This window comes from Poecile atricapillus, chromosome 1, assembly GCF_030490865.1.
Source record: "Poecile atricapillus isolate bPoeAtr1 chromosome 1, bPoeAtr1.hap1, whole genome shotgun sequence".
NCBI lineage: Eukaryota > Metazoa > Chordata > Aves > Passeriformes > Paridae > Poecile > Poecile atricapillus.
In genome coordinates this window covers 81802836-81814298 of record NC_081249.1, presented here as the reverse complement: position 1 = coordinate 81814298, position 11463 = coordinate 81802836, and the positions used below count along the sequence as shown (strand labels likewise).

General features: G+C 45.3%; 1 protein-coding gene across 2 annotated transcripts; it reads left to right on the top strand.

The window, feature by feature from the left end:
• Positions 1–360: 360 nt before the first annotated feature.
• PRSS23 (serine protease 23) lies at positions 361–8488 on the top strand. 2 transcript variants are annotated; one of them, XM_058856950.1, is made up of 2 exons: positions 361–524; positions 5350–8488. In XM_058856950.1, the coding sequence occupies exon 2, from the start codon at positions 5363–5365 to the stop codon at positions 6479–6481; it is 1119 nt and encodes a 372-aa protein (XP_058712933.1). In that variant the 5' UTR covers positions 361–524; positions 5350–5362; the 3' UTR covers positions 6482–8488. The 2 variants fall into 2 exon arrangements, with proteins under 2 accessions (XP_058712933.1, XP_058712943.1); XM_058856960.1 differs by lacking the exon at positions 361–524 and adding an exon at positions 2239–2496.
• Positions 8489–11463: the final 2975 nt, after the last annotated feature.

Genomic DNA, 11463 nt, shown 5'->3' with positions numbered 1-11463 from the left:
CAGGGACCCTCTGAAAAGGGATCTGGGGACCCAGGCACTGGGGACAAAGAGCCTGTTGCCCTCGGGGCTGTAGAGGTGCCACGGGATTTCTGCACCCCAAGATCTCTCATCGAGACGGCAGCCCCCGAGCTGCCCGTCGTGCCGGAACAACCGCGAATAAAACACAAGGATGGGGAAAGCCCCTTATCTTTTTCCTGGGGAAATAAATGAAAGCAGCAGTAAAAGATCGCAAAGCGGGGGTTGACGCCGCACAGGACGCGCTGGGGCGGCGGGACCCTGCCGGGGCGGCGGTGCCGGCGGGATCCAGCGGCGGATCCACCTGCGGGAGGCGCCGCTCCGCCCCGCCCCGCCCCGCCCCGCCCCGCTCCGAGCGCGCCGCCGAGGGCCGGCGCCCGGCGGGAGGGAAGGAGGGAGGGAGGGGAGGCGCTCCCGAGCCCCGCGGAGGCGGCGGGAGAGATGGGACCGGCACCGGCCCCGCCACCTGCCTGAGCCGCGCCCGGAGCCGCCGCCGCCGCGGGGAGCCGGTAGGTAGCGGGCCGGGCCGGCCGGGAGGGCGCCGCGGGGTGCGGGTCGTCCCGGGGGACAAAGGGGCGGCGGGAGGACGGCGAGCTCCGGGCTCGCCCTGCGCTGCCCCGGGCAGTGCCTCACCTGCCCCGGGCGCGGCGCCGAGGCCGTGCGAGGCACCGGGAGCGGCTGTCCCGGCCCGGGGCGAGCGCTCCCTCCGCGCAGGGCTTAATGTTTAACCCCGCTCGCATCCACCGGAGCGCACCGGGAGCCGCCTCCACGGCGGCGCCGGCGACAAAAGGGCGAACGCGGCTGCTCCCGGCCGGTCCCCGCTGCGGGTCCGCCGCTGCCGGTGACCGACTCTGAAAGGACGGCGGGTGAGGGAGCAGCTGGGATAAAATTCGTCTTTGCTGCTTTTTCATCCTTTGGAGGCGTCTGAAGGTACCGCTCCGCTGCGGTCCTGTGCTTGGATTCGTCACTGAGTGCATTAGTATTTTTGGGTGGCCTTTTAAGACGTACGTGACACGAGCCCTTCAGTGAAGCGGCTGCTGGAGCCTGGGGAAGGGTAGTTTTTTGCTTGCTGCCCCGAGCAAGGTCCGAGGGGTTGGTAAGGTTGCACCGGGACCCAGCTTGTGCAGCTGCCCCGTCACTCAGGTGGTTTGGAAGCCCTGGGGATGCAGGTCCTCCCTACAGCTTACCCCGTTATTCAGACTGACCCTCACTGTCCGCCTGTAACGCGGTTTGCTCTTGTACCGTCATACCGAAGCTGCTTGACGTGCAGGGAAAGAGAAAGAAGAAAAGAAGGAAGGTGAAAGGAGGCAGTCCTCTGTGTGTGCACTGACACACGTGCCAAAATAGCCGCTGTGCCCTGTGTGTATGCTAATGGACACACCTGTGGCCTGCCAGAATCAAAGTTAGTTTCAGGTTTTCCAAGGCATCTCTTCCTACAGCCCTCAGTCGAGCAGGTTAGGCAGTGTAACCCTCGCACCACCCTCAGCATCTCAGGCAGGCTAATAAAGTTGTTAGATTTTAATGGCAGGAAGGCTTCTGTAGTTGTTGAAGTGCAGCTCCATTATTTTTGCTGTGTTTTAACAAGTTCTGTGACCAGGAAAAGCAGCAGAGGTATTTTGGCACGGCACTGACAGTGATTCAGTTCTCCTTTATGATTTGGTTTGAGGCAGATTTTTCTCTCTCACTGCCTTGGTTTTCTCCCTTCGTTTTTTTGGTATGTTAATCATTCTGGCTTTCAGCACTGTGGAAAAACTTTTTTTCATTTCAAAATGTAATGGAGACTGGTTCATGGGCTTTCATACTAGATGATCCATGATTTATTGTTATTTAACCATCTTTTACAAGAACCACCCCTGAAGTAGTGAACTCTTCCAAAAAAAAAATTACTTGCTTATTAGAAAATTATTCATGTCCATCCTGAACAAGGCAGTTTTCTTTCAGCAGCATCTATCTTGGGGCGTGAATGCCCAGAGTAAGCAGGAAAATGTGTTTTAGCAGCATGGGGAGCCCCGGGGTAGCTGTCACTGTTTCCATTCTCTAAACAATTCTAATGCCATTAGTGAGTGTGATTATGTACAAACCGCTTCTAGGGGGTTCCTAGGCTGGATGTCAGAGCAGGGCTTTGTGCTGAGTCAAAGGGTGGGTTGAGTTTATGACACAGTTTAAATAGAACCAGAAGAGCAGAGCTACAGTAGAGCAGCACATCGTAATTCATTCAGTACCAGTCTGTGATAGCCGTGCAGGGAAGTGCTCACTCCTTACCAGTGTGTTCAGTTTGAGAACACCTCTAAGGGTCACCCAGGAGTAAGTAGCTGAGGACAGAGAGCTTTAACCCTGGAGTTTTTTGCTGCTTTTTGGTTGTGTTTCAAATGGAAAGAGAAAGGAAAAGGAAAGAAGAGCCTTATTGCAAAGTCTCTGTTTAAATGTAGACTGCTTTTTCATTTTTTCCATTTTTAAGAGAAAGGATCTACACAGAAAGAGGTACTGTGCACTAATTTGCATCGTGTTATAAATAAGATGTATTTATTCTATTTATTGCTGTCCAGATCTGATTTAGTACCAGTTATGTCTCCAGATGGGCTGTAACTGTGAAGACTTCAGTAAATGAGCACTGTTTAGCTTCTACAGTCATGTATAAACTCACAGCTGTATTTTATTGTCAGGTTTAAATAACATTCTAAAGAATAGAAAAGTTCTGTAACTGATGAAAAGGCTTTTTTATCCCCTAGAGCTGCAATGTGATCACAGCACAGAAGCAGCAGCGGAGGGGGGTAGGAGGCTTGCTCAGGGACGTAAAGTGGAGTAAGTACCACTTTGCACAGCACAGACTCAAATACCGCCTTCTGAAGTCTCATTTTCGGGGACCAGCTCGGGTTTTCTGGGACCAGCTCGAGTGCGGTCTCCTGTCTTGTTCTCTTCCATAGGGCGGCTGCCCTCTGCTGTCTAGAGCTGCCCTTCCGCACGCTGGCGGTGCTGCGGTGGGGATGGTGGGGAGATAAGGGAGAGCAGGTTGCAGGGCGAGGTAATCTCTCTTCTCAGCCCAGATGATAATCTCGGAGGAAGCACAGGAGCTGTTTGGCACACAATCCCTTCATGGGGTTGCCGCGCTGACAGGCACGGGGGAATCTGGCTGCTTGTGCAAATAACAGCTGACAAGACGCTTCTGTTTTTCCCCTGCCAGCTACAAAAAACAGCCAAAGGCCAGCAGAGGCTCAGTTAGCATGAATGGGTTTTAGCTCCAAGAAGTGGCATGAGTGGTGCAATTTAGAAGATTCCATCTGTCGAGAAAGCTGAGGGCAAACTGCATAGAAGTACGTGCTCTTAACGATGGCATCAGCTACCTGATGCACAGCTTAACTGTAATTTAGTCTGCTATCAGCTTCTGACTGTGATACCTGTAAGCACTGCTGCATGCAGCCCTCCCTGACACAAGCAGGACAGCTGGCAGCTGACTTATGCCACTGTATATTGTCTTTGTGGGGATGAAGCAGTATCATTTGTGCCTGTTACTTTATTTTTTTTCTGGCTCCCTAATCACTGTCCTGCAACAATTTATGCGATAATAAAGCAGGTGGTCCCTGTGTCTTCCTTACAGCAATTTGAAATGCTCTCATTTCATAGCTTGCAAAATGCAGCCACATCCAATATTAAAATTTGCTGTGGAAGGAGTCAGAGGAGCCAGTGGTTTTCCTTGAATACCAAGTATTTTCTGGTTTTGGGACATCCAAAATGATGCAATTCTGATTAATGTTTTAAATTACCTGTATTTGCCAGCATGAGCCATCTGCTAGGTATAATGCATCACATTTGGTAGAGACTAACCTAGGAAAAAAAGTATGTTCCTTTAAAGATGTCCTGTTTGTTAATCAAAAATTTGCCAACAGAATGTGTGCACACTTCTGAAAGAGTCAGTACCTGCCTCTGTGGGTTTCAGTAAATCAGTTCTGTTCATCTACGTCTGTTTTTTTGACTTCAGGTCTTTTGATATCTTGCATGGGGCAATTAATATTTTAAGCATTGTGTGCTTTAGTGATAGCCTTCACTCCCAAAGAGAATGGTGTCAAAAATCTTAAGAATCTAGGCCCAATATTTGAGCTGAACACCACTGGACGTCAGCAGCCTGCAGCTTTCAAAGTCTTTTTTGGTGCAGCTTAGGGATGGAGTATTCCTACAAAGAGCTGGAGAGACAGATTTTTCTTTTTTATTCTTAGATAGCTGTGGTCATTTCCTGTGTGATTTGCTTTGGTTTACTCGTTTGAGGCATTTCAGGAATGATCCTGCAGTTGTGATCAGTGTAACCTCAGCAGGGTTTTAAATATGTGTAAGCTCAACATAATTGTGAACTTTCGTTTGAATAATCTTTGTGTGAGGGAGATCCTGCCTGCCTTCTTGCCCAGGGCACAGTGCCTCCTGCAGCGATTCAGCTGTATGGCTAATTTTCAAATAAACTGAAGTTACGCATTTTTTTGACACAGTACTAGTGCACGCTGTTCTCTGCAGTCTCAGGCACTCTGCCTGTGGTTCATAAACACGTTTACAGTCGCGTTTGCTTCCCTGTGCTCAGAGGGGGTTGGTTTGCATTTCTAATTAATTGAGTTTATAAAGCAATAAGCCAGTGTGTTAACTGAAAATTCCCTCAAGAATTGTAATCTTCCTTCACTAGCTGCCTATGTGTAATCATATCACCCTTTCTCGTGTAAGCCTCGGGGAGAGCCAGTGCCACGTGGTGCAGAACCTTTGTCTGGTGTGAGTTGCAAGGAGAAGTGAGTCTCCTCTGTGGTTCATGTTCTGCAACCCAGCCCCTGTCAGGTCTCCTTCTTTGTCCCTCCCCGCCTGTCCCTGCTGTCAGCCTGATGTCTCTGGCTGAGACAGAAAATGGTGTGAAGAGATTTAAAGGACATATTTCAGCGAAGTTGGAGAGTAGGGGAGAGCTTTCAGAGAGACTTCTAATCTGCCTGAAGACAAACACATTTATTATTTGCAGGAGCTCTGTTTGCTGGATGAATGGATTTAAAGAGAATCTGAATTTTCTTTGAACTGTGTGAAGACAGGTACTATAACTTCCCACTGATGTCACTGGGAGTTGTTGGCTCAGCACACCTAAGGGTTAAATGTTCTGTATTTCAGTGTTAACCTGGGAGTCTTGTTTCAAGACTCGGGCTAAGGCATTAGTTTGACACGGAGAAATCTGAGCTACTTAATGTAAGTTAACTCCATTCAAATTGCTTGACCCTTATTAGATTTATACTGGGTTAGCAAGCCACTACTTAGCAAGGTAGGATAATCTTGCAATGAGTTTGGGTGAATAACTGTATTTGCTTTTGCTTTCCACAGACCAACATTCAGAATGGCAGCCTTGTCCACTTTAATCCTCCTTTTGTGTGCTGCTAAAGATGTGATGCCTTCCAGTCCTCACTGGAAGCCAACTTGGCCGTCTTACAGAGTTCCCGTTATCCTGCCGCAGTCTACCCTGAACTTGGACAAACCACAGTTTGATGCTGAAGCCAGACTGGAAGTGGTATCTCCATGTGGCCCAGCATGCCACAAAAGTTCTCCGCTGCCAACTTACGAAGAAGTGAAGAACTACCTGTCCTACGAAACCTTGTACGCCAATGGCAGCCTCACTGAAACTGAAGTGGGCATATATATTCTGAGCAACGGTGGCGATGGGTCTCGAGGCAGATCTCGAACTAAGAGGCAGATCTATGGCTATGACAGCAGGTTTAGCATTTTTGGGAAAGACTTCTTGTTGAATTACCCATTCTCCACATCGGTGAAGCTCTCTACCGGTTGCACAGGGACGCTGGTGGCTGAAAAGCACGTTCTTACTGCCGCTCATTGTATCCATGACGGAAAGAGTTACGTCAAAGGAGCTCAGAAACTGCGGGTGGGGTTCCTAAAGCCCAAACAGAAAGATGGCAGCAAAGGGTCCAATAGCACCAACTCGGCAATGCCTGAGAAAATGAAATTCCAGTGGATCCGAGTGAAACGGACGCATGTCCCCAAAGGATGGATCAAAGGCAATGCCAATGACATTGGCATGGATTATGACTATGCCCTGCTGGAGCTGAAGAAGCCACATAAAAGAAAGTTTATGAAGATAGGTGTGAGCCCACCAGCAAGACACTTACCTGGAGGGAGGATTCACTTCTCTGGCTACGACAATGACCGTCCGGGAAACCTGGTTTACCGTTTCTGTGATGTCAAAGATGAAACGTACGACCTGTTGTACCAGCAGTGCGATGCCCAGCCGGGTGCGAGTGGATCTGGGGTGTATGTGAGGATGTGGAAGAGGCAGAATCACAAATGGGAGCGTAAAATTATTGGTATATTTTCAGGCCATCAGTGGGTGGACATGAATGGCACCCCGCAGGATTTCAATGTAGCTGTTCGCATTACACCCCTCAAATACGCACAGATCTGTTACTGGATCAAAGGCAACTACCTTGACTGCAGGGAAGGATAAAGACAAACTCCTTGAAAGCACTTAATGACTGGTTTTAGTTACTCATCTGAGGAAAGGCTAGACTTGTGCTGCAAATGCATGTGATCATGTAACATCGAGAGGTGATATGTAGCTTTTCAAGCCTTGTTCTTAGGACAGGGACTGTGTGGTGCTATCATTACAGCCTGAAATTGGGGAGAAAGGAACGTCTGCTGGGTGGGGAAGGAGCAGGTGGACTTGCTGAATTTGCAGCTGAGCAACTGAAGATTAATTAGGGGCGGATCAGTAAACAGTATGAAAACAGAACCGTCTCCAAAGAATCTTGTAAAAGGGACGCTGTTGACTATCTCATGCCTGCAATGTTTGTTTTAATAAATCCTAGGATTAGTAGAAATGCTTTGATCTGAACTTTTAAAAGAAAATATTTCTATGCTGTTGGGGGCTGAAGAGGGGCATTTAATGGTGTTTGCAACCCAAACATTACAGCTTTGTGTTCCTGCATGAGAAAAGGGAGTGTGAAAAGGGCAAGGCATGCGCCGTGGGAGATGAATGCCACACAAATAGCGTGAAGGGTAAATAACCACATAACACTTCTAACTTCCTTTCAGCCTGAGTGATTTGAGACTTTATTAGTAACAGTTAAGAAAAATGCTTTTTGAGCAAACAGACCTTGATATTGCAAGGATTTGACTGTGAAGATGTTGGTCATATGATCTGTGCCATTACATCCTGCTTTGGGAGGCACGAATCGCTCATGGGATTAAATCTTTATAGGAGCTGGGACCTATGAAGGAGCAGGATCCCTATGAATATACTAGAAAGTGTGTGGGGAAAGGGGCTTTTGTGTTTATGACCTGCTTAGGTCTTTTAAGGAAAATCTCATGTCAGCAACTCAGATTTTCAGAGGGGAAGGCTGTCTTCAGTCTTGCAGTCTATCTGAATAGCTGCCTGCAGAGCAGGATAAGGGTTCTACCGAGTTCTCCCCATATCTGTTGAAGATCCTAACTGTTTTACCTAATAATACACCATGTAGAGGGACCCTAGACTTATAAGTGTCTCTCAGCCATATCCCTTTGACAGTGTAATTTGGGCATCTTGACTAATGTTTCTTGTGCTTTTGGAATAGGAATCCTCCTCCCCACCTAGGTATTGAGTTACAAATAATTCTTGGACAATGCACAGTACAGGATTTCTGCAGCTGGAATAGAACCACTTTATAGGATGCGGCCTGAGTTTGCTGTGAAGTGATCCTCTACTGTCTCTTACAGATAACAATGATATTTTTACTATAGAATAATTAGAGTTGAAAACAAGAATTGCCTTTTTAAGGTAAAAACCGTTCAGCCGAATACTGTAGCTCAGTGAACAGCATTCGGATGTAAACATGGTCTCTACAAGCAGCCTTTCTTAGATGGATTGTGCCACAGTATTTCAGTAACATGGTTGAGGACATGCTGCTGTGCCAAGATTATTTTTTAAGTGGAAGGATAGACACCAGCTCCAGTTTCTCTTCCATCGATCACTCACTGACTCCTGAAGCTTCTCCAGTTGCCCATGGTGCTTGGTGTTGTGGGGCAAATGCAAGTCCCTGGTGAGAAATATCAAAGCTGGGAAGGAGCGAATCCAAGCAGAGTTTCCCTGTGCTATACCAGTACAAGGAAAATGTTAATTCAGCTAAGCCTTTTTTACACTCTACTAATTACTACGGCATTTGTAAACATATGCCTGATGGTGCTTTATCTTTGTGGTGGCTTTGGCTCTAGTTCTGACAAACATTTTTGCTGGAGCTGCCTATGATTATTATTTTTATAGAAGCAGTGTACAAAAATGTGGACTCTCATGTGGGTTTTTGGTGCACTCAGATACAAGCAGTTACTAATGCTTTGAAATACGAATAATCACCATATGTATCTGATGGTCTTTTTCTGACTTTTTATTTTAATTTCCTTTACTCTATGGCTGTTATCTGGAGCACTTTTGTTTGAATGTATCACAGTGAATAAAGAAAAGTTATGGAATTTCAATGCAGACATTCTTGTATTTGTGCTGTATTGGGTTGTGCTTTCAATCTCATTTCAGCTACTTATTTGTAAAGACATTCAGATACAGATTTATTAAAACCCTTGGTGCTGTTTATTTTCCTTCATTTTTCTTCTGCTCCCACCTGTTGGAAGTTCTTGTTTTAGTGTATTGTTGTAGGTTTTTTCGGTAGGCTTAATTACTTTATACATTGGGATGCTAATAATCAATCTTAGCTTTTGTATGACTCTTGCATTTCCAAAAACCGTCAGGAGCTCTGATTAGTTAGAGCTGAAGATAACCTATTAGACTGAAAAGCCACATTGTTTTTATGAACTTCAGGGTAAATAAACTATGGAGGAATGTGAACCAGTCAGTATAAGGTCATAATTGAGGTCAGTCTATCTTCTTTTTCTTTGAGTTGATGCAGTATAAAAAAAAAAGTTCCTTTGAGGCCAACAGTGAGACTCACAGTTTTTAGAGAAACACTGGATGCAGAAAGTTTTTCATTTTGAAATTGCTGCCCGTACAACTTTCCTGACCTTTAATAGTGCACACTACGTCATATGAGCTTGAGAACATCAGTCCTGATTTATTGGACATATTTCCCATCCACTGATCCTGTGTTCTCAACTGCTTTCTCAGTCAGATAAGAACTTTTCACAGGATCGCAGAACCATTTGGGCTGGAAAAGATCTTTGAGCTCTTCAAGGCCAGCTGTAAACCTAAGACTGCCAGGTCCACCACTAAGCCATGTCCCAAAGTGCCACATTTATATGTCTTTTAAAAACCTCAAGGAATGGTGACTCCACCACTTGCCTGGGCAGCCAGTTCTGATGACAACACTTTTGGTGGAGAAAGTTTTCCCGATATTCAATCTAAACCTCTGCTGGCACAACTGGAGGCCATTTCCTCTAGAGTAATGTGAGCAAAGTGGAGGTTTTTAGGTTTTGGGTTTGGTTTTTTTTTATTTTTATTTTTTTCTAAGAATGTATGCAGAAAGTTCAGTGTAATCAGGAGTGGGAGAGTCTCTTCCCACTGCACACCCTGTGCAAACATTCCAGTTTTGGAAAGAAAAGGAAATCTCAGATAACATGGGCTGAAGTTCAGCACTGTTTCACTTGTGCCCACCGGAATCAGTGGTAATTTTGCCAGTGTAATTATGTGCAGCAAGGTTGGGCGTGCTAGACAGGTTTGAAAATTGCATCCTGAGGGTATTTGCTTTGATGCTGCAAATAGGCTCTTCTAAAAGCAGAACTTTAAAATGTGGGGATAGCCATGCAGCCAAAATAAGGCTCATCAAGAAAACACAAGTAATTAATTATGCCATGCCATACAGGCATGGCACTTGAAATTTCATTGTCCAGCCAATGACTGCCTATAACCTGCAGAACTGAATGAAGTGCCTCATTATTCTTGTATATATGAAGGCAAGACAGTAGATTGGCATAGAGGTACTGTTTTGACTGTGATTGAAAGGGATTAAAGGCTGCTCCTGCATCTGTAAGAGGCTGACATATGAGAAATTTTACTTCATTTGCTATAAATCTCTCAAGAGAACAGTGTTGGAGATGGAAAGTGGGGTCTCAAGAAAACACAGACTCTGCTGAGCTGTTCCCCAGCACACACTGAACTTAGCCTACTGGAAACTGCAGAATATCATCAAGTTTCCTCCTCAGAGAAAAAGTATTTTCCTTGCATCTGTAATTGTTTTGCAACTGAATTCCCAGGCCTGCCTGTTTAGAGGGCAGCCCTCGTCTTAAAGTTGCAGGCTGAACCCCAAGCAAGTATAATACATGCTTGAAATTCTTTTCCGTGTTTCCACTTAATCTGCCATTTGTTAGCAGGTTTTGGTAGTGTGCCAACGCAATATGCACAGGCCTTGGGAAGAGAAGCTTTCAATGAGTGCATAAAGTATGCTGGCTGGGTAAAAAATTTGCTTTTCTGAAATGAAAAGGAGGCGTGGATGGAGAAGAGCAGCAGAGAGTGAAAGGGCAGTATGATTTGTATCACAGGAGGGGGATTCCTAGAGGATCAGTTTTGTGGATGTGCATGTGTGTAGGGTTTTTATAAATAATGCTGTTGGTTTCCATTCCTACTTCTACCAGGTGGACAAGAAAATCTTAGGAGCTGAAGTAAATTGAGTCTCTTCAAATGAGCACATTAATGCCAGCCCTGCAGCCAGTGCAGCACAGATGAGAAATTTAGGCTGTGACTTGTCTACACAAGAGAAGAGTGACAGTGACATAAGCATTAGGAACCTGATCTCCTCTCAAAAGATGTTTCTTCCTGTCTTACGTGGGGACTATTAGGTGGCACGTGCTTTGTGCCTGCTGGCAAAGGTAGTGTGGGCTTTTATAGGTAAATGATTATACAAGGGAAGAGAAATAGCTTAACATGCTCCAGACACTATTATCAACACTGATTATTCCCAGGATAAAATTATCAGTGAAGCTTTGGCTGTGGATTGATTTTTAACTAAATGGGCATAGGTTGAGCCATGAAGCAGTTATACTATGCCATGAAGGGTTATACTATTCTTTTTTTATCTAAAGATCTCTAGTAGTAACTAAGTGTTGTGGCTCAAGGAAGGGATAGTGAACGTTCCTCTGCAAACTTTATGGACAATGTTTTGTTGGTTTTTTTACAATAAATTCCACTTAAAGATTTGTGCATAAGCAGAGATCTGCAAGAAGTTAAACACTTCCATTCACCAAGCAAATAATCACGATATAAAATAGTCCACTTAAATAGCACATATAATATGCAATATCTGAGACATTTTTAATGACATTTGCTTGTCTGCAGTCATTTCAATTTTGGAAATTGCCATTTATGCTGATTTGGTGAGGAGAGAATATTTTTCTAGCAAATCTGACCAACTTGAATGCAAAAAGCATATACAAGAAATACTGATTTGTGATAAGAGTATGAAGATTGTTAATTCATATGGAGTGACAGCAGTAATAAGGTACAACAGTTTT

What these genes read in the sequence shown, in the direction of transcription:
- PRSS23 (XM_058856950.1), top strand. Translation starts at nt 5,363, where the DNA reads ATGGCAGCCTTGTCCACTTTAATCCTCCTTTTGTGTGCTGCTAAAGAT.